Source organism: Salarias fasciatus, chromosome 8 (assembly GCF_902148845.1).
Source record: "Salarias fasciatus chromosome 8, fSalaFa1.1, whole genome shotgun sequence".
NCBI classification, from domain to species: Eukaryota; Metazoa; Chordata; class Actinopteri; order Blenniiformes; family Blenniidae; genus Salarias; species Salarias fasciatus.
The window spans coordinates 12,801,850-12,824,960 of record NC_043752.1 but is presented as its reverse complement, the minus strand read 5'-3'; the positions used below and the strand labels follow the sequence as shown (position 1 = coordinate 12,824,960).

General features: G+C 46.2%; 1 protein-coding gene across 20 annotated transcripts in view; it reads left to right on the top strand.

The window, feature by feature from the left end:
* Positions 1 to 2,179: 2,179 nt before the first annotated feature.
* tcf7l2 (transcription factor 7 like 2) overlaps positions 2,180 to 23,111 on the top strand; it is an 88,767-nt gene continuing 67,835 nt past the window's right edge. For 4 of the 20 annotated variants that reach the window (XM_030098261.1, XM_030098259.1, XM_030098266.1 and 1 more), the window contains exons 1-3: positions 2,184 to 2,436; positions 2,590 to 2,656; positions 2,829 to 2,953. In XM_030098261.1, coding sequence (XP_029954121.1) covers positions 2,248 to 2,436; positions 2,590 to 2,656; positions 2,829 to 2,953 — 381 coding nt within the window. In that variant the 5' untranslated portion in view covers positions 2,184 to 2,247. Of the gene's footprint in view, positions 2,437 to 2,589; positions 2,657 to 2,828; positions 2,954 to 23,111 lie in introns of all 20 variants that reach the window. The other 16 variants (XM_030098256.1, XM_030098250.1, XM_030098249.1 and 13 more) reach the window with 8 other exon arrangements.

The window sequence follows — 23,111 nt, the reverse complement described above, 5'->3', positions numbered from 1 at the left end:
CCTCTTCTTCCGCCGGCTGCCTAAACACAGACACACTGGATGAGAACCAGAGACGGCGATCCCTTTCCCTTTTCCCTCCTTGCTCTCTAGCACTGCTGGCTGGGCTGCAGCCAGCGAGCACAAACACTGCTTTTCACCTCCACCAGATAAAGCACATCAGTGATCACTGAGCGAAATCGTCTGCTTTCATGGTGTTGCCTGGTCTAGGTGCGTCGGCAGGCAGATTCACAGCGCTGTGGTGCTACGCTGTGCACATAATTCCCCATCACTGCTGTTTGACAACACTGCTGTGAGCAGATACAGAGGAATTAGTGTCATAATATTTGTTTTTACACGTCGAACAGCCTGATGACATGAAACAATATTTTTTAATCAGCTATTCTACGTCTTGGTTTTGATCTTACTCTGCTTTATTTTGCCTGAAAGGAGCCAACCATGTTGCAACAGAGTGTAAGTGTCACCTGGATGTATGTTTGAGCTCAATCCTCGCAGCTACACTGGAATTAATTGATGCTTGTGTGATTGCGCCCTCAAATATTGGCTATAACAGAGAGTGCATCTCCCGGCTGATGAGATAAGGTGACTGAATCACTGATGCTGAGCTCATCTCTGACATATAAGCAAGCGAATGCACGCTCGGAGCCGTGCACACATGCCTACTCCCCTTTTTACGAGGGGCGGTGAGCTTCGGGGTCTGTTTTCCCCCTCGTATTGATTTTAATGTACATCTCATGTGGGCAGGAACTGATCTTTTTTTATTGTAATGCAATTCTAATTAACCTGTTCTTATTTTGAGGCCACGCTTAAATTATTTAACTCACCATATTTTTTCTGATTTTTTTTAAATGTAATGTTAATTTTTAATCAATTCAAAATGCATTCGTGTGAAAATAACACATTTTCAAACAATGTGTGATAAATATGTTTGATTTAATGTTCACAAATGCTATTTTTTTTTTATATTTATTTAAATAAATCAGAGCCAACAGGCTTAAATTTCCCCTCTAAATAAGCCTTTTTAGTGCAGATTTTTTCCATAAAATAAGACCCAGAAGTGGAGCATCCAAATCTGCATCAGTTATTTGTGTCCAGTCTGACTGCTGAGGGAGAGGAGGAAAATAAAAACAGCTCAGTCTGCGCTGCCAGTGAGGAATTCAGGTTAGTCCCAGAGGACATCACACCTGTCAAGAAAGCAGGATGCAATAACACCCTCCATCCCAAAAAATAGATCTAAGGAAACATTATCTAATATGATGAAAAATAGATCTAAGACACTGACAAAGCAGATAAAATAGGAAAACAAGCCCGGTGTAATGGCTTTTATTCTGCTTTGATAGGCCTCTGGTATTTAGTAAGCATTAAAAAAAAGGGGGCAGTGAATGTGAAGGATAGGGGAAAAAATTAAATAAAATTAGTTGAAGATATAATGGGAAGTTTTTTTTTTTTTTGTTTTTTTTTTAGTGGGGGGGGGGGGCTCAAGTGTGACAGACTGGTGGGGAATAGAGGAGTCAAACTGGTTGCAAACAGCCTGAGGAAGTACCCCTCTTTTCATTTTTTTCCCTCCACTGGGAGACCGCCCATATGTGCGTTTAATCCACATTTGCAAGCAACTCCTATCTTCCTCCTATTTTACCATCACTGTCCTGCTCCCAAACTGCCTTTTTCCTCCTCACATGCTTTTCACTGCAGTCGTCCTCCGGCTTCCTCTCTCTCTCTCTCTCTCTCTCTCTCTCTCTCTCTCTCTCTCTCTCTCTCTCTCTCTCTCCCTCTCTCTCTCGCGCTCTCTCTCTCTCCCTCCCTCTCTCACTCTTTTTTTCCTCCTATTTATGAAAACGTCACTTCAAGTCCCTCCCTGTTTGAATCTCATTAGTTTCTTGTGTGTTTCTCCCTGTCAATAATCCTGAATCCAGACTCTCTCTATTTCCATCCCTCTCTATCTGTCAATCAGCGCCGCCTTTGAACTGAAAACCACTCCGACCAACTTCAACTCCCTCAATCCGAGCGGCTCGGCTCCTTCTCCGGCTTCCTTTTTCTGCCAACATTCCCTTCTTTTTTAGTTTTGTACCGACCGCCAGAGCTTTGGAAAACGCCAGTGCAGACCCCAAACTTAAACTCGGACTTTTCTAGATCGCCGAGATCAATGGTTTTTTAAAAACTTTGGATTTTTTTTTTTTTTTTTTTTTTTTTTTTACTCCACAGAAAACAACAAAAAAAAGGAGAAAAGATTTTTTTTCTGCTCGGGGAAAAATGCCGCAGCTCAACGGCGGTGGAGGGGACGATCTGGGTGCAAACGATGAAATGATTTCCTTCAAAGACGAAGGGGAGCAGGAAGAGAAGATTTCGGAGAACTCCTCGGCAGAAAGGGATTTAGCAGATGTCAAATCTTCGCTTGTAAACGAGTCGGAAACGAATCAGAACAGCTCGTCGGATTCAGAGGTGAGTGGAGCCCGGCGGGGAGACGCGGACCCGGGCGTCCCGGATCCGCTAAGTTCAGGGGCCTACGGTCCTCTGAAGACTTAAAAAAGAAAGTTAACTATCGCCCCTCCGTGTTAACTTTAACGCAATCCTTGTGTTTCATTGCATTTCAAGGCGGAAAGACGGCCTACGCCTAGATCTGAAACTTTCAGAGACAAAACGAGAGAAAGTTTAGAGGAGGGTGAGTTTGTGCTTTATTGTGTTTTCACTGTGACATTCTGTGTGTCCGGCGGAGGGGGGTCTCCCCCCGCTTTACTCCTCACATGCAAATATCAGGGAAGAAAGTTTCTCTTTGCAAGGCCACTTTATAAAAAAAAAGTTTTCTCCTCTTTCCCCCCCCCCCGCCATGTTAGCTGCGAAAAGGCAAGATGGAGGGCTGTTCAAGAACCCACCGTACCCGGGCTATCCATTTATAATGATCCCCGATCTCACAAGCCCCTACCTTCCCAATGGATCACTTTCTCCAACAGCACGCACAGTAAGTTCATTTATTTACAGCTGTTCCTGCACACACGCTCGCATTCACACACACTCTGTCTCTCTCTCTCTCACACACACACACATATAAACACAGACACACACACGTCCGACACGGAGGCAGACGCGCTGAGTTGTCACTTTGAGAATAAAAATTGTAGATCCAAGTTTTCGGAGGAGTCCGTGAAGTGCACACGGAGTCCTGCATGCAGCTCCCAGCCTGCACCGGGAGCTAACATGCTAACGCTGCTAAACCTGCAGGATCTCTGTCACCAACGTGGATATGTGGCATGCATGCACACCTCAAACACAGTCATGTCCCCGTCTGAAAAGAAAAAAATAAATCAAAAAAGCTAAATAAATTGCACGATCGCTGTGAAATTGTAAATAACAATAACTACGGTATTGTTATTACAATATGCAGTACTGTATAACGTGAATGCAGTCAGCTGAATAATGCAAGTGGCTTGTGTTTGCTTCATCAAAAATGCCCTTTTTTCTAACACGGGCTGCATGAGCATCCAGACCTTGACGCTGGCTTTTCTGACACACTGTAAGCAGTGCAGAGCAATGTAAAACAAATAAAATCAATATGCTAATGAGCTCTTCAAAGTCATTTGCATGTGTCACAGTGAGTAAAGATGTGAAAGGGGGCATGCAAGGGGGATTTTTTCCATTCATTGTATGTATATATATATATATATATATATATATATATATATATATATATATATATATATACATACATACATACAATTTAAGGTTTGATTTATTGATTAAAATTAAATGATTGTGTTACTGTTTTTTGCATGTGCACTGCTTTTCCAGCAAGGAATCTGTTTCAACTTCCCCTCCCCTAAAAAAAATAAAAAATTAAATAAATAAATACGTGACATATAAACCCATATTTATAAATAAATTCATGTTATTTATTTAGACACAATCAGCCATGCTATAATTATGCACACTTACTCATTTGCTCAGCACCTCGCTGGTCCCACTGGGCAATAGCAGTCCTTAAGCAGCATAATTTTCTCAACCATGGGTGTCTTTTTATTTTTTTTTTTCTTCTCTCCTATTTTAAACGGTTGCAATTACAAGTCTGCGCTTTAGGACCTGTCATCTCATTTTACAAGGTTAAGGCAAAGACCAGGCATTAGGAAATATGACCCTCCAACCCCCCAACACTTCAGCTCTGCCTGACGAAACTGATATTTGTTACCTCATTTTTTTTTTTTTTTTTAAATAAATGCACACCTGACACATAATGCTTTCTTTTGTGTTTGACACAATTTCTTGCTTTTGAGTTTGACAAGATCACTCATGGTTCCACATGCAATAATTCCTGCTGCTGCTTGCACAGTTCTCTCGATGTGTGTTTGTGTGTGTGTGTGTGTGTGTGTTTTCCTCATAGGAGAACATTTTGCCATTCTTCCTCTCTTAGTCAGCCGGCCTTGTTAACGCTGCTTGCTGGTATGTGGAATTAGTCTCTCATTATTCTCATCAGTACTGACACAAACACACATTCACAGCAACGTGGACGATTTGAACTGAGGCGCCTCCTTGTTTCGGTGGCAGAGTTTTGTAGTTTTCTTTGTGGCCGTCTCTGTGCTGTGTTCCTGTACGCAGCGCTCGTTGCATTGTGCTTATGCAGCAGGGAGGAAAGCGCTTAAAATTGTGTGGTTACGGTTGGAGGATGCTGCGGCGAGACGCCGGTGACCTCTGCTCTCCTCTTGGTGCCCCTGAAATACTATTTTCGGACATAATTTGCCATTCTTTTCTTTTCTTTTAAATCCCTTTAAATGCACGCTTCCCGACTCGTTACCTGTTGTTGTGTCGCCTCGCCGTAATTTGCTCACGTCGGAGATGAAGCCGTCTCTAAAATCTGAAAGCCCCCGCTGACTTTTGAGGAGGTGCCTATTAGCAGATTATGAGACAACGTTTATTACAGCCTAATTGATTGATCTACCTGAGCAGCTACGATGGCTTGAACACGGTCCTCGGCTTTCGGTGGTCTTCCTTCTGTACTGCGCCGGCCCCCTCTGTCTGCAGCGCTCTGTGTGTCCAGCCATTAGAGCTTTGAAGTCAGCGGTGGCTGTAATATAAATCTATTAGACTTAAAGCTGGCATAAATAATTCACCTGGACATTGATTAGCTGTCTTGCACCCTAACTTGTCATGTTAGACTCTGAATATGACTGCTAGTATTATTAGAATGAGACTCCTGTCTCGCCATGAAAGGCTTTGATTCTCGCTGCTTTTCCCTTCAGTTTTTCTTCTCCTCTTCCTCTTGGTTTTGGCCATGCTGTGATATTATTTTAAGGGATTCATTTCAATATCAAGGCCTTTAAAGCTGTGTTTTTTTTTTTTCTTGTATGTAGAAATAATTTTTAAACAGTGATTCAGATTAAAACTGTTAATTTTTCACTGAATTCAGGTCGTTTTTGTTCATTTTTTTTCCCCCTAACCTTCAGCTGGCTCTGATCCTGATACATCTGGACATCTTAACGTGTTTCCGTAATTTTTGTGTTTGCATGACTTAAGGGGGGGGAAAAAAAATTCCAGCATGTGGCCGTTACCATAGTTTGTCTGACCTCTGGGAGTCATAACCGGCGGGAATTTGTTTTTCCTACCACCTAAGTCCAAGGAGGCTCACAATTTAGTATCATTTAGCAATTTGACATGACGCTGTGCCCGGGCTTAAAGAGCCCTCCTGCCCTCGCCTCCTCCTCTCCTCTCCCTGCCGTCTCCCTCCTCCCTAAACCTCACACAAAGGCCTGCTGGATCACTGGGTGCAGGTTGAATTGGAGAAGTGGCATGGCGAGTTCATCCTGGTTTTTCTATCTCCTTCTTCTCCCACCCCCCCCTCTCCGTTCCCTTTTTTGCTCTCCCTTCGCCTCGCCGTCTACCTTTTGTCTCCTGCCGATGCTAACGTGGGGCTTGTGAACGGAGGCGGCGGGTTAACTCCGGTGCTGTGGGCTAACATCACACCTCAACAGGTCTGGAGACACGGAGGCAGAGTGGGATCTGCGCGGCCAGCTCTCCTGCATCGGGGGCTGCAGGGCCGTAAATCCACCGGCTTTATTTACTGCCTCTCGGACTTATGAATGTTAAGATATTTGACGCCACCCCTGGCCCCATAATTCTCCCGGCCTGGAGACTTTTGGAGGAGGTTTTGAGTTTCGATGTATAATTACGAGTAGTTAAAAAAAGCAAGTGGAAGCAAGGGAGGGGGGGGCAAGCAAATGGGGGAAGAAATCACAACACTGAGCATCCACTACTTTGTTTAGAGAGGCAGACAAAAAAAAAAAAACCCAAGATGCTCCCTGAACCCGTGATCATTCTACTACAAGACGGTGGAAAGGCTTTGTGTGGCTCAAACAATAGCTTTTCTCCCCTTTTTCCTCTTTGTTTCAGTTGCCTTGTCGTACCAGGACCGCTTATGTTTGCGGGAGATTCACCCCCCCCCCCCCCCCCCCCCCCCCCTCCAAAAAAAAAAAAAAAAAAATCCACTTTGATACGGGCCGGCTCATCCCTCTATCATTTTTTATTTTGGGAACGACATAATGACGGATTTTCTGCTCAGATTATTGTAATGAACGTGCACGAGTGAATGCAACAACACCTCCTTTGTGCTCACATTCACACATGGCCGCGGCCTTATCTGCTCTAAATGACACAGACAGTATCTTTCCTGAACATGGCAGCGGCATAAGCATAACAATGGTATATCATATGGATTATGTGTGTTCGGCTGCTGTAAATGGATTTTTTGGCTGCGACAAGAGGAAAGATAGTTTAATGCGGATTTAAGGGATAGGGCCCACACCTTATCAAATTGGCTTTACATGTTAATAGGGCCTAATTGGTGTCCGCGGGGGGTTTCGTGGCACAACGTGGCCGCATTTTGTGCCTCAAGCTGCAAAATGCACTCTGAATTTAGTTGGAAGGTTGCGCTCCTTTTGTCTTGCAAATCACTTTTGTTTACAAAGTATGGCGGAAGCGGCTCCCGCTCTCTCCCTCTCTCTCTCTCTCTCTCTCTCTCCCTCCCTCCACTCACTCTCTTCCTCTCTCTCCCTCTGCTGTTTCTCTCATCCCAGGCTAGGAGAGGGGAAAGAAAAGGTTCTTATTTTTCTTCGACTCAATAAACAGTCATAAAAAGTACAATCTGCTTTGGATTTGAGGAGTTAAGTTAGAGAAAAGGGATGGGGGTTTTGGGGGGGGGGGGTGCTGGGAAGCAAAGTTTGGCACCATTAAACTAAAATTGGGGTCTGCTAGACATTAGCGGTGCACAGCACATTCTCAGAGCTTAATTAGTCCGAACTGTAATTGTTCATGGTCTGCCAATAGGAGTAATGCTCAGGAAAAGTGGAGTTGCACTAAATCGGCCCAGGGTTTTTAAAACAATAAATCACTCGCATATTTGTGCCGTGATTCAGATGGAGGCTCGACCTCTCCCATCTCGACATGTGGTAAATTGTAAAGTCAATGAATCGCAGATGTAGGGGGGGGGTAGGGGGGTGGAGGGGAGGATTCAGAGAGAGGGAGAGAGAGAGAGAGAGAGTGAGAGAGGGAGTACAGTAAGGTTTTGTTAGTGCCTGGTGAATGAATGGAAAAGATTTGTGCAGTAAATATTTACCAAGGAGATACATATATATGTGTGTGTGAATAATATTTATTTATTTTTTTCTTCTCCCAGCTCGCGCAGCTTAATTGTCTAATGCTGATGATGCTGGCAGGCTGAGCCGCGTGAGCGCTTACGCGCTCGTCGGTCTGTCACTCCGCTTGAAACAGCACAGAGGCGCAAAAAAAGAAGAAAAAAAAAAAAAGGAAAAAAAAAATCACTGAGTTTGCGGGGTGTGTTTCTAATCAGATTTGAAACTAGTGCGAAGGGAGCAGTGGTTCCCTGGTGGCAGAGCGAGCTGGGTTTGGGTGTAGCAGCTGCACAGTCAAGTCTGGTTTGGAGCTCAACCTTCTTTTTTTTTTTTTTTTTAATTAAATCACTGACTTCATTGTTTTTAATGTAATAACAGCTAATCTGAGGCCTAATTTGGACTTCAATGCAACAGATTATGTCTGTTACTCATTAAATCATTGCACAGCCTGGATCATTATTTATTTCTAATTTTTAAAAAAAAAATTTTTTTTCCTAAATAAATAAATAATGCAAGAAGTATTCTCAAAACAAATTAACCCATTTTCACCTCTTGTATCCTCCCCTGTTTCTGCCAGTGAGCCACCACACTCTGCTCTTCTACTGGAGGGGGGGGGGGGAGGCATTAGTTAAGCAGCTGTGCACTGGGGTCCCTCTCACCCCGACGCCCCCCCCCCCCCCCCCTCTCAGTGTAACCCTCTTCCTCCCCCCCCTCCTCCCCTCTCACACTCCCCTTTCTCCAGTGCATTTCTATAGAGCGCAGCACAAAGATAGTACTGTACATCTGGAATGCAACTTGTGTCATCTGTTAAATATAGGCCGGCTTCGCCCGTGGCCCACAGGGCTCGGGGCTCCCTCGAACATGGAAATTAAATTATTCTATGTGTGTATGTGCTCGCATGAAGCCAGATCGTTTTTTTAAGCCAATATAAATGAGCCTGTTTGGCCCATTTTCTTTTCGATCTTGCTCCTTTCTTGATATTATAACCTTAATTTATTCCATTGAATGTTAAAATACATCAGTGTTTTTGAATATTAAGTTGTTGAAGGACAGTGAAAAGCATCCAGGACACCCAGGGGTGTCGTCACCGCAACAGAGAAATGTTTGAGCTCATGTAAAGTGGCGATAAGATCGCTTAAAGTGTTATTGGTTGTGCTAGCGCGCTGCATCCAGCTTAGCGATAAGAGCCTATTGATAGCATCTTCCAGAATTGAGGGCTAATGGTGGGATTAAGATTAACTGGTTTCAGAAGATGATTACCTGAAATCAATATTTTTTCAAAAAAAGCGTCGTAATTACAAAACTTGCTGAAAATGTTATATTCCTGTAAAAGCTGGAGAGGTACGTGTAACGTTCAGCTGGACTTCTGTTTTAAGAGAAAGAGGAAGAAATCCACATGTGAGGAGTTTGAGCTCAGGAGTCAGCTACCTTTGGTATGCGCTTCCCTTTCCATGCGCCTGAACGTGCATATTTCAGCGAGTTCATTCATAATGGGACCAGAGCGCTCCCGTAGCCAAATGAGTTCACCAGTTGCTGAGTGGGAGGGAGCGAGCACGGGGGTGGGAGGGGGCCGAGAAAAGCGGGAAATGTGTGTTAGTGTGTGTGCGCGGAGGGGCGACGGCGGTGGGGAGGGTTCGGGGGGCGGGGGGGGCGGGGGTCGGACGCACAAAAGCCGTCTGAATAGAGCGCATAATTGCTGTTAATGCCAGGGCAATGAGAGCAGCGACAGTTCCTGGTTAGATGTCCAAACAATAGTGCCCCTAGGCTTCACATTTATCTTCCCGTTTGCAAAAAAAAATGGAGTGGTGTTGGGGGGGGGCGGGGGGGCTCTGAGCGGAGAGGAACACAGATTGGAACAGGAGAGTTTCAGTTTTCAGCTACGCTTGACGAACAAGCATGTGTTCCTGTGTGTGGTTTCTGCTTTTTTTTTTTTTTTTTTTGTGTGTGTGTGTGTAACCCCTCCCCATCACCACCAACACCACAAACCCACCCGCCCGCCCCTCCACTTCCACATTCTCTCTCGGCGTTTCCCATCCTCGCCCAAAAAAAAAAAAAAAAAACGTGTGGGGTGTGCGGACCGCCGTGACGCTGGAGGAGTCCTGGTGGTGCCGACCTTGTGTTTGGATGGAGGAGTGTGTGCCTGGGAAGGGTCAAAGTTCACCGGCGATGACATGCTTTTTGCATTGAGAACGCTGCTTCCCCTTTCACCCCCATTTCTTTCCTTTTTTTACAACTGATAGGGAGTGCTCGAGTCTCGGTAGGAGTTTTATGTATGAGTGTGTGTGTGTGTGTGTGTGCAGGGAGGAGGTGCCACACTGCCATCACAGCTCTTAATGATCACGTTGGGCTAGATAATGACTAGCCGTGCCCGTGTGCAGCGAACACCTGTGGTAAACCAGCCTTTCATGGATGTGGTAGAACGCCACAGAAGAATGACACTCGCAGCTAATGCAACTTTAAAAAAAAAAAAGTAATAAAAAAAAAACGGTAAATTAAACCTGCGCAGCCCCTGATCAGTTAATTCTGAGCTTAAATAAGATGTTAATTGAGCTTAGAAAACTTTAATTTTAAGATATTAAACCTAAACAAACAACCTTTTGTGTCTTCAGTTACGTAGGATATATTATGCAGATGTTGTTTAGCTGGAGTCGTGTTTTTGTATCCAATTTGTATCTCCAGCCTCGATGCAGTCGAGGGAATTTCAGTATGCAGATAATCTGTTCAGAATGGCTCAGATGGGAAGGAGGCACTTGTGTGTGCTAAACACATAATGGAGGAGTTTAAGGTGATAAAACTCCAGTCGATGTATTTTTAATCTACTAATTAAACTTTTAATTGTAGCGGGATAAGCTCCAAGGAGCATGTGTGTGCGACTGTGTGCGTGCGTGTGTGTGTGTGTGTGTGTGTGTGTGTGTGTTTTGGAAGTGAGGCGAGTCTGCTAATGAGGTGATCGTCTGCTTGTTTGTCGTGTTGAGGTTGGTGGATTCATAACTGCCTGCGAAAGGTGAGGGAGGTTTTAGAGTGCAGGCAGAAATGAATTCATCTGCTAATCTGCGGATTATGCTGGGATTTGAAGAAAAAAAAAATTGTTGGCAAGATTACTTAAAAAATGCACAAGGCTAATAAAATGTAACCTCCTTTACCCCGCAGTGTGGAACAGCGTCAGATTCTCTCTCTTTCTTTTTTTTTTTCTTCTTCTTTTTTCCCGAGCTGATGAACCAATTCCAGTGGAAAACAGATTAGGAGTAAATTCCCATGTTAGCTCTTTAACCAGCTGTTAGAAACCTATTTACACACAATAATAACACGGCTCTTGTAAAGAGACAGCTGTCAACTTGTGTGTGGCTCCAGATAACATTTCATTTGAACAGCTTGTCACATCCACACGTTGCTTACACCTACCACGTCAGTTGCCAGCAATTGTGCCGGCGGTGACGTTGTCGGAGCTTTAAATGGTGATTGCACTCCAAAGTGCAGCATCATGCGAAATTACTGATTCAGATTTAGGTAATTTGACATCATTTCAGTAATACGAACTCAGTCAGTTATTTGTTTTTCTTGTAGCCATTCTCATTTGACGCCTAAAACTCAAAAGATGTCCTCGTGTAATTTTAGCACGTCTTTAGTTTTTTTGAAGATCTGCTCCGTGACCCCCTGCTATGCTCAATATTTTGTATTCATTCCACTCCGGCGAGAGGCCGGCGTGTCAGCAGTGTTCAGGGTCAACTCCAAAAGTGAACAAATTGACTTGCGGAAGTGAATTGTCAATTGTGGTCCTCCCTCGAGGGGTCGCAGTGAATGGAGTGTCTTGTTTGGACAACTGTCCCGAGGTGAGATGAGCGGCCTCCGCCGTCTCAGCCGGAGAGGAGGAGGAGGAGGAGGAGGAGGCGGATTGATGGACGGATAGACGACAGATAGAGGAAATAAATGAACTGGCTGCCGACCGGACTGGCAGGAGTGAGTGTGACACTGTCGATGTGCAAAACAATGTAATCTGCTCACCCTGAAATCACTCCGCGATTCAAACAGTGACCCTCAGTTCACTGCTGCTGGCGGCTCTGGTGGCGTCCACGACTGGAGCATTCGTCAGCTTCCTGTAACCAAACCAGATCTGAGAAAAGTGTAAAAGATTAGTATCAGGAGTTTTAGTGTTTCAACAATGGGAAAAAAGAATCTTTTCATTGATTGTGTGCATTATCTGTGATTCTTGTAGCTTAACGCTGTAGGCGTAAATTTTACCTTTTAAAGGCCAAATATGTGTCAAATGAAAATTTGAGCCCTAAGGTGAAGGATCTTTCCAGATCTGAAAGATAAACATCGGCACGTCAGTCATACAGCTAAATCTTGCAAAGTGGTGTGAAACTTGTCCAAACAATTTCTAATTAAAAAAAAAAATGTCTAAACTGACTTCAGATACCTGAAATAACACTGATAGTGTAGATGGAGGATGTCGGTTCTGCTCCTCAGGTGCACTATCTGACATCCTTCACTAAAAATCTAAAGAGGCCAAGCATGAATTTTTTTTTAATTGAATAATAATGAGCACCACCACTTGTTCTATAATCTAGTATTTCCCTCAGTTTTACGGTGTAGATTGTCAAGTACATTTACTTGCATATTAGAGCTCCATTCTCAGTTGGAAAGTTAGTTTCGTTTGATATACGTTGGCATGCAAACCAAAGGTTAATTTCCGTTATTACCTGCGAACGTGAAGCAGACTTATAATGAAAGTTGAGATTACGACCTGGCGTCACCGGGCAGTCGTGGCCTTTGTGTCATGTGATGCACGTCACAGTGCACTTTAGAACCAGGAGGCATTTTATCTCCTCTTTATGGCCCCCCTCTATCTTTACTGTTTGCAACACTTTGCATGTTTCAAATATCAATAAAGATAAAGACAATTTCCAGCCTTGTCATTATAGACGGCGTGGCGAGGCGGAAGATTCGGGAGGGATCCTTCAGTGATGTAATAATGTCAGCGAATCTTTCTACGGCGGGAGGGGAGCCTGGACTGTGGCGGTCAGCGGTTCAGAAGCCGGCGTCGTTTCTGGAGGACGAGTCCCGTTTTGCATGTTTATAAAAGGCCTTTGTGTGTTGTGGATGACCCTTGCTGTTGTAAGGCCTGTATCTGTCTCTGCTCAGGCAGGCGGGCCGGCCCGCAGCGAGGATGCAGCAGCTGGCCGGGGCCCAGGCACAGGAATGCTGTGTGTGCTGTTTAAACAGTGGCTTGTCTCAGTGCAGGCCTGGAGGACTGGAGGGAAGGAAGTTGCTGCATGTTTACATAGCTGAATTGTCCGTTGGGCCCCCCCAGTGTCTAATGCACTTCTGTTCAAACATTCACAAGTGTGGAGATGACCCCCACTGATGCCGGTGTTCACAGCTCTGCGTCCCCCCCGTCTGCATGTGTGTGTGTGTGTGTGTGTGTGTGTGTGTGTGTGTGTGTGAACAATGAAGACTCATAGCCGCCACTCTCTTCCCCACTGTGGGTGTTTGTTGCTTTAACCTGGAGGTTTGGATAGGAGATAAAAGTATTACAAGGCCGTATTTATCACACACGGACATAAGGGAAGGGCCACGAGAGGAGATGCGCTGACAGATGAAGGGACGGAAGGCGCCTCGTTGCTCTAACTTAAGGCCCCGTCCGACAGAGAGCCAGACATTGACACACGGCGAAGTCGTCAAGCTAATTGGTGTTTGAATTACCTGTTATGATTCGATGACAAATCTCTCGCGCTCTTGCCACCAGAGCGGAAAATGTATCCGGGGATTGGCATGATCTTTGTGAGTGTGTAAACCTGGCTTCAACAAGATGGATAAATGCAATTATTGGACAGACCTGCAGAGGAGAAAATCCATTTAAAGCCCGTAAACCTAAGCAGGGGCCGTGGTTAATTCATTTGGCCAATTTACGGGTGATGTACGAGTGTCAGGGCACGTTAGTCAGGCCGGGGGCGGGGGGGGAGTGTGTGTTGGCTCAGTGGGTTCGGGTGGATGTGTATCTCTCTTGTTTGAGTGGAGGGGCGGGGGCTTGTTGAAGATGCTTTTTGGTGGCGGAGCAGTCTCCTTCAGACCTCCGCTGAACGCCCCGTGCCGTCTCAGCGGACAGAACCAATGGAGCCTGCGCCCGGAAACGACAAAAAGATGCACTGAGTGGGAGGGGAGCAAGATTGCTTTGCAAATGAGGTGGGGAAGGGTGGCTGTGGTCTGCTGGGCAGCTGAGTGAGCACCAGCATGCTTTGCAGTACCAAGAGCTCAATCAGGTCCTGTCGGCACCCCCCCCCCCCCCAACATCCTGCAAGTTAAATGACTGCTCTCTGTGTGCGCAGCAGGTGTAGCAACACTGTGGCCAGTGTGACCACCACCATTCTGCCTCTGTTTATAAGGAAACTGAGACTTTTCAAAAATTCTGAGCAAGTGAAAGATAAAATTGATTTACTTTGATTGATTTTACAGAAAACAGAAAGCCCGCACATGCACAGGGAGAACATGCAAACTCCATCTTGCTTGTAAATGCTTGCCTCTAGACCAACCCTGTAGCATGGCTATATGGAGCAGCTGTGTAAAAAAAAAAAAAAAAAAAAAAGTGTGATGTCTCCTGACCCCGATTGACTTTGAGACTGTCTCCGAGCTCTTAAGTTTTAAAGTGAGTTCTAATGACTCAGAATGTGAATACTCCCTGACCAGCTCACCTGACACACACTTCTGTTTGGCCTGTGTTTCGCCTCAGCCTCTGGCAACCTCCTTTGTTACTTTTATGATGTTGTCCTGGAAGCTCTTTAGTTTCCCAATGCTTCAAGTTATTTTGGTCTGTTTCTCGAGCAGCGCCGGGCGCTTGCTTGTTTATGAACTCTTGCAATGCTTTGACATTAGATGGCCTTACTCTGCTTAGTCTGCCGCGCCGCCATTGTCTTGGTGGAGCAAAACCACTCAACAGTTACACAAGCTGAGCGGTATGCAAAAACAGTGGTTTGAGTGTGTAGCCGGGCGGGTGAGAGGCGTTGAGGGAAGCTTTGGTTTCCAGCTTCAAGCCACAGCCTGAACCAGGGCAGGGTTTGCTATCAGACAGGCAGACATGAGAGGCTAAGACCTCTCTCACTATGATGCAGATGCTTTTTAAGTGGTCGGGATCATGCTTAAGTGCCCCTTGCCTTAGTAGATTTGGGTCGCTGGTGTGTGTGCGTGTGTGCTCGCTTGCGGTTTGTGTCAGAGAAAGTGTGTGTTAGCAAATGTCACCTGACTGCCAGGCAGCAGGCCTCGGGAAACCAGAGTCGGTGTTGAATGCCGAGGCTTGTCAGAGACAGGTGCCAGTGCTGCTACCCATGCCTGCCGCACAGCAGCTGGGAAAAGACTGCAGGGCCTACGGTCAAGTGTGGGCCATCGGGAGACAGCATCAGCTCGAATTCTCTGGCAGCGAAGTGGGGGATGAAATGACCGGGCTGGCCTGCCGTCCTGCGGCGTTAAGTAAAAACATGCTGCGTGGGGCCGTGCGCGCTCTGGCTAAAGCAGACATGCTTAGTGTGCTTTCGCCTTGGCACCTCTTTAGGGACAATTTCAGAAAGTCCCTTTTAATATATATTAATTCACTGTATTGAGAGAGTTTAGTAGTATTGCTGCGCAGACATCTGAAATCCAATTCGTATACGTTTGCATCACGCTGATGAAGAATTAAAAACCATCAGGCATGCCCTGGCCAGTCGGAGCATCCATAATGTTTCAAATTGTAAGCTGGGCAACAACTCTGCACACATGCTGCCGTTATGTCACCAGCGATGCCAGACTCCAAGAGGCATGTAATGGCCTTCGGTGTTAAATATATTCCCCTTTGTAGCGTCTGTTGCTTAATTGCAAAATGAGAAACCTCAGTGAAAGTATTGGTGAGGATTTAACGGTGTTGTAGTTCGAAGCTGTGAGATTTTGCTTCATTTCGGTTAGCCGACATATCATCTTGTACAAATCCCCCTCAGCCCCATGCCGTAAATGTTTTATTGTCTCTGACTTCCTATAGTGCAGAGGCATTAGGCAGTGGTGCAGCTCCTCTCACGAGTGAGACACAACTGGAAAGTGAAACCTCCCCCCATCCTCTCAGGGCAGCCGAGTTGTAGTCGTGCCTGGGAGCCATTACTGTAAGTCCTCCGAGCCCTCCGAGGGAACTTTCACGGATGCTTTCTTCTCATTTTCTACACTCGCCTTTGGGATCACTTGAAGACCCGAAAGCTGAAAAATCTTGTGCTGTAAATATGCAAATCTAGTCATCGGTTTGTGCCTATCAGCCTGCTTAGCTTCTTCCCAGATGCTTGCTTGCCCCCCTCCTCTGCTCTCCCCTCACTTTCCACCTCCTCATGGGACAACAACTGCTGGCTGCCATCTATAGGCCAGAGGAATTCCTCACCCTGCCTCAGAAAAAAAAATGGAAGTTTTCTATATGCTCCCACAGATCATTTTACATCGGGAGACGTGACTCTCAACACAACTGTTCCCAGTTAGTGGCAAGCGTCCAGACTTCCTACAGTCACCGGTTGGGGAGAGTTTTTCACTGGTGTAACGTATGTAAGCCAGCGGCACAACCTGCTAATCTTCCTCAACTTTTACGCTCTGGTAAATTTAGAATTAAATGTTGTTCTCAGCTTTATATTATGCGGTTGCCGGGCCCGAGACATAAACCTGCGGTTTAATATGACACCCAGACGTGAAAGCGGGAGTTACCCCAACCGGGCCGGAGAATTTATAGCCGTGCCGGCCAAGGCATTATCTTTATTTGGTTTGCCTGAGAACCGAGATTTGGCAGTGGAGTTAACGTTAGTGGTAGGCCTCGCGCATTCAGAAATGATCTCAGTTGAAGCATTTTATACTTGACATAAATGAGTCCAGTCAGCGCAGTTTAATTTGCTGTTATTTAGCTCCGTGGTCATGTTAAATCATAAACAGGCAGAGAGAGGCCTCGCTAACAGCCAGTGACGAATTAAGAGCAAAACTCAGACCTGAATTCGGGAAGAATCTTGTTTCTTGGCGAGCGGGCTGAACTTTTCGGGCTTCCTGGCCAGAGATGGAGATGCTGTGGTCTGAGTCGCTGGGAAAGTCGACCTCTAATTGTTCACAGAAGCCATTGGCAGGAGGAGCAGAGGAACGATGAGTGAGGCATCAACAGGGAGCAGGGCGGGATGCTGAGATGAGATGGCTCACACTTGCCGTTTGGGGTTTTTAAGAAAAGGAGCCGAGCCCGCTGGGTTCCTCCCCAATGACCAACTGGTCGTCCTAAAGAAAAGAGAAAAAAAATAAAACCCCAAAACTCAAGAAAACCCAACTCCCTTTTCTTTTTTTTTTTTTCCTTGGCTCTCTTCAGAGAGACAGACACTTTCTTCACGTTTTAAATTGGCCTTGTCGTGCGGTTTCCTCAACTGGGCTGCTGGGAGCCGACTCTTTCCACACAGGCCAGTGTCCTGTACCAGTTTTGGTTTCGAGAAAAATAAGGGTCTGTTTTCTCTGGCACTGATCACTGCGGTATTAAACTTCCAATTTTTCCCAAAAGCTAACACGGTCGTGCTTGTATGCTTCACGCCTTTTTGATCTCAGTCACAGTTGCTTGGCAGGAGGCACATCTGCCCCTCTGTCCTAACACTGCCATGACCCTGTAACACCCCTCTCCCCCCTCCCCTCCTCCCACTCGTCACAAATCCAGTTTTTGTAGTGTTTTTCTTTTTTTTTTTTTTTTTTTTTTTCCCCGTGTGCCATATTTCGGCAAATAACATCAGTAACGATTCAATTGGGCATAAAGTAATTGAGAGGCGGCCTGCTTGCCATCTGTCTGGTGAGATTACTACTTTCTGTGTAATTAAACGTGTGACCTTGCGGCCATGGAGGGAGGTGCCAGTGGGCAGCCGCTGCCAAAGAGCCAGGCTGTCTTATTTGAAGTCAGGGGAGACCGGCTCGGAGTAGGGGGGGAAAGGGAGGGGGGTGGGGGTGGGTTGTTGTGCGGTTTTAAAAGTTTAGCCCAGCTGCTAAAGATAGCACAGACTGATGTGAGTTGAGCTTAAGTGGCAGTCTTTACATGGATGCGTCCTGTGTTTATGTGTGTGTGTCCATGTGCACACACACCGTGTCGAAGCCTGAGTCAATTCGGCGGTGCGAAAAAAGAAAAAAAAAAAAGCACCCCGCCGAATTTGCTGTGATCCCTGTGTGCATACAGTGTAACCAGGAGCGGATAGAGAAGCCGAGGTCAAAGAGTGTGTGTATATGTTTGTGTGTGTGTGTGCTGCTGGGGTCACGATGGACTGAATAGAGGCTGCTGTTTTAACTCTGATTTTATGTGTGGTTTTGTTTGGACTCCTGAGGTTTGGTTTCCCTTGGACAGTGTCCAGAGGCTACAAGGCCTGCTTCTCCTCAGCGCTCTTGTGAGGCCGACGTGAAGGGCCCTGCGCCGCTCCGTGATTGGATTTCACTCCTGATCTGGTTGTTTTGCCTTGTAAACAGGACATTAAAGACAGAGGAGACGTGAGCTAATGAGCCTATGTGTCAGTGTGTGGATGGCAGAGGTTGAAGGGCGGGGGGAGGAGTGTTGTTGTGGGTGTTAAAGTTTTATCGTTTGTTACCTACGTTGTGGTGCCACACACCCGGTTGGGAAGAGGAAGTAAAACTATTGTGGCGCTCTGGTGACAAACACTGAACAACTGAAAGAGACATCAGTGTAAGCTGGATGGTGTCTTGCAATGCTTCCCTCCAATGATTTGGGGAGAGAAAAAAAAAACACAATCTCCCTTTCCCCCGAACAGAAATAACCATTTTAATTACTATGATTGTGCCGGGGCGCAGCCGCAGCATGGCCGGTAGGACCCGGCTGAGGTGGCACTGGCCACTGGGGATGGGGACGAGGTCTGGGCCGGCCTCCAGAGAAATTATAGGGTGGTGTGGGGGAGGCGGAGGAGGGGGGCCCCGACTCGGTCCTCCAATCCGCGCCGTCAGCCCAGAGAGCTACTGTTTGCAGCCTGCGAGCTTCTCTCCGTTTCATCTTCACCCTCTGGAGATAATTGGAGTTGTTCGCTGTGTAAACATGTTTTTTGTCTCAAAGTTAAGTTTCATTGTTTCAGTCAGGAGACCTGTGTATCTGCCCAGCATGCAGGAGGAAAAAAAAGCAAACAGCAAACTTTATTTTTTTTTCATGAAATGGCAACAATTTTCAAGTGAACTCAGTTTTTTTTTTTCATTTTGTTGTTTCTTACGTTATTAGACTGTTATTTCTCTAACCTCTTCAGCCATCTCTTGTCTTTTTTCCACGTCCCGCCCTCTCCCCCTCCCTCCCCTCGCTCCCTCTCCTCTCCTCTCTCAGTATGTGCTCTGATTACCTCTCCAAACTGGCAATAAGTTGATTGCTTTACAGAGATGATGTAAGCCTCTGCCCTAGGGTACATCAGGTTGGATTTCTCCCGCTTTATCTTGTAAAGCCTAAATTAACAGCTGGTTTGGTTGGAGTTCTCCTGGATCTGACTAAAGGATTAGGCTTGGTTCTCATGCGAGTCAATCCGGTTTGATTTATTGCAGGTCTATCAAAAAAGATCAATGGGAGTCCTTTTGAAAGTAAATCCTTAATCGCTCTTTGCACTTACGTGTCATCATTGTGAATTTTTTTCCTCCCTTCTATCTCCCGCTCTCTTGCTCTCTCCTTTCTACATTTCTCACTCCCTAATTCTCATTCTCTTCCTTACACCGCCGCCTCGCCTGTTTTTATTTATTTTTTTTTTATTCCCATCTCCTCTCACACCCTACCCAGGCTGCTATCTGCTCGTGTCGATGGTATCTTGGTGAATTTCTGGATGGATTTTTTTTTTTTTCTTCTTCTTCCCTTCCTGTTCTCGTTAGTTGTCCGTCGGGACGACGCAGCCCCAAGCTGAGCTTTAGCATCTTCTGGTAGTGATCACAACCCAAGTAACACCCTGCTGCCGCTGCGCTCGTTTGGTGTTCACCCCAACTTGACCCGTCTTTCTCTCCTCGCACGGTGTCACAAACCTTCAAACTTTAGCTAAGAAGGAAGTTGATGAATTGGTATGATTTGCTCTCATGGCTTCGGACTTCTTGGTCAATATCTGGGAACTCTAGCCCCCCCCTCCCTGGAGGCTGATATGTCCACTCTGGTGAAAGTGAACATGAGAGTTCATTAGTGGCGTAACAGATATCAGGTGATCCATACAAACAAGCCGGGATACGGATGGCAGTTTCATCTGAATGTTGTTAAAAAACAATGGCTGACCTTTCATATGAAAGTCGTGTTTGATCAAATGTGTGGAATAAGACGCAGATGAAGCAGTGTGACTTCGGGATGATTGAAAATAACTGATAGTCACAGTTCGAGCTGCTAGAGGGGCGCAAGTTGTGATCAAATGTAAATCAGTGATATCTTGAAAGTAATGCTTTTTGTTACAATCCTTTGTTGCAAATTAAAAGTTTATAATGAAAACTCACAAATAATGATAGATTCTGGAGTTTCACCCACATCCCCAATAATACGTTTAACAAAAAACAGTCTGACTGAACTGTCAGTTTAATAATCCTTCCTATTTATATAATATTTATGCAAACTTGTTTTATCTGTCTTTAAAAGCACTGATTTACGCAAATGCACAAGTTTATCTTTTCTCTCCTTTCTGCCCTTTTTAAATATTTTTGATTATGGAGAATCAGCGAATTAGCAAGATCTCAAATGTCCATCATCCCACACACTCTGTCTGTCTCATTTCCTCTGACTTCTCCATCATCAGCACTAGCGATAGGTTCCATATCACCACGACTCTTCCCCCATCTCTCAAATGGAATACAACCGCCATCGCTGACAGGAAGGCTCGATGGATGGACAGATCACTCCGATATGAAGCTTTCTGCTGCCAACATCCATATTTCATCAGAGGATTCAATACATTTAGAGTTACTTTTTACCTACAGTGTGTGGCTGCGTACCAGGGCGGATGGAAATTCAGGTGTGTGTCCTTTTAGCGGGCTTGACGGACTGGTTGGTTGGCAGACCTGGGGATGGAGGTGTGGGAGGGGCTCTGGAGGGGGGTCGGAGGCTGGGTGTGTGTGAGAGGGGGTGAGATCGACGGGATACGTGGGAAGGAAGGGCTTGCTGTCAGCCAGCTGGACCTCTTAATCCTACAGCCTTGGGGAAAGGGTGTGTGTGTGTGTCTGTGTGTGTGTGTGTGTGTGTGTGTGTGTGTGTGTGTGTGTACAGATTTGTCAATTTTAGCACACCTCTGCTCCAGTCTGTGGCCCAGCTGAGCCCACTGTGTGTTTCTGCTGTGGCGAGACACAACCAGGATGTGCACTGTGTTTACTGTAGTCCCCGCTTTAACGGCGCGCTGTATATTTATGTCGAGACGACACAGCCTCTCGCCGCCTTGATGTCAGAGCGGGGCTGGGGGGGGGGGCGGGGGGGGGGGGGGGGGGGGGGGGGTTGGGCTGGTGCGAGCTGGAAGTGGAGGGGCTGTCCCGCGTTGCCGGTTGAGGTTGAGTGGGGGGAGAGAGCGAGCGATGTGGGGGATGAAGGGGAAGTTATGAGGGCAACAAACACTTGCCAGCACCCCCAGCTCCACCCCATCCCATCCCGTCGACTGCCTCCGAGCAACGGGCGCCCGAGCATCTGAAACTTGTGTGCATGCACTTTATCCCGCGCTACGTCACGCCGCAACCGGCCGGCTGATTGCATCACCCCCTTGTCATTCATTAGACACAAAACATGCTATTTAGCCACATTCCATGCAAGCTTTCTCTTTCCGCCCCCTCCGCCCGAGCATCCTCTCCTGCTCTCTCTGCCTCTCTCTCTCTCTGCCCCGCTCTCTCTCTTTTGGCGTAGACTTTTGCATATATAACAGGCTGGCAGGCTAAGAGCTTGGGACTTCCCCACGCCACACTCCAAGCCTTTGATCCTTTGCTTTGGAGGTAACATCAAAAGGAGAGGCATAGAAAGGCAGCTACTACTGTGAAGTTCAATGTTCAACTTGATGGCTTGGCTGAGGGCTTTTTTTTCCCCCACTCTCCTCCTCCCTCCCCGCCTCCCTCACCTCCCTCCTCCCGCTGCTCCCTCGATCCCTTCGCTGCATCCCTCAGCTGACAAAAACACACAGTTTGTAGCCAAGGGTTTTTTTTTTTTTTTTTTTTTTTTTTTTGTGCATCTGACCTCACCTCCATAGAACCTTTTCTGACATAAAACAAGATCTCATCTCCCCATAAAAACCAGGTATACACATGGTGTACACAAGGATTCAGACATTTCTTTTTTGACACTGAGGTAAAAGGTACAGATCCAGTGCCTGGCCCTTCTCTTTCTGTGTTTTCTTTTTTTTTTTTTTTTGTTCCACTCTCTGTGTGGGTAGCATGCAGCATCCTATATTGCAGCTTGTTGCATCAATGCCAAGCTAAGGCCCCGTGCCGCAGCGGTGGTTGATAGGTTAGCGGGAGGAAAAAGGGCATCACGCCGCAGTGTTTTCTGCACGCCCTCTCTGCACGGCTCCGGTCTCGAGCCGGTTTTCGGGGCGCCTCCAAACAGGCATGTCGGGTGACTGTGTAAAAACCTCCGCGCACCTTTTAGATATCGAGTCGTGGGTGTCTGGGTCGCCCCTCTGTCTGCACTCAGCCCGATGATCCATCACAAGCCGTGATTGGCCCGCTTGCGTGGAGGTGAGAGAGGAGGAGGGCATCAGACTTCTATTTCTATCTCTTTGTTTTCCGCTTGCTATTTAGCTATTTCTGTCACTTTACATGTGCGCAACCCAGCGCGGCGTTATCACTGCCACCTTAGAGTGAATGTCTGAATTTGTTTGGCCTGAATTTAAACAGCAGTGCATCTCCCTACCTCGGAGAGCTTTTCACTCCAGCCCCTTCTGTAAACACATCTGATTTTCAACAGTGTCGATTGGCGTGTCTTCTAAACTTGTTCAGAGACCGCCAGATGAACTCGTGTCTCTACAGCATTTTTTTTTTTTTTTTCTCAACGTGAGGAAAGGAGAATGTCAATGAAAAATCTCAGAGGAGGAAAAAGACCTCTTCTCAGCTGCTTTTTTTTTTTTTTTAATCTTCTTTGGTTGTTGTGTTGACTCCGGTCGCCTAAAGCTTGCAATCAGTCGCTGAGAGGAAAACAAACGATTTTCATAATGAACGCCTCAACTGAGTGTCTTATGCAAACTCTCTAAATTAAGGGAGTATCAGATGAAGCCATGCGTTCGAGGTCAAACCCAGATTTTCCTGTGGTGTTGTCAGCCATATTTAAATGACACAGACTTGATAAGGCGATCTAGAAAGCCGAGGTGCTCCACTAAATGCTTTTTCTTTACAAGTTTCCCTGTCTGACTATGCCAATTAGCAAAGGCGTGTGGCCTGCTTTTCTTCTCCTCTTTTCCTCCTGCTCCAGCTCTCTTTCTAGATAGACGCTCTCTCTATCCTGCCCCTGCGCTCAAACACACTCACACACACACACACACACACACTGCTGTACACACACCAAGCACACATTTGGTGTATCATTAG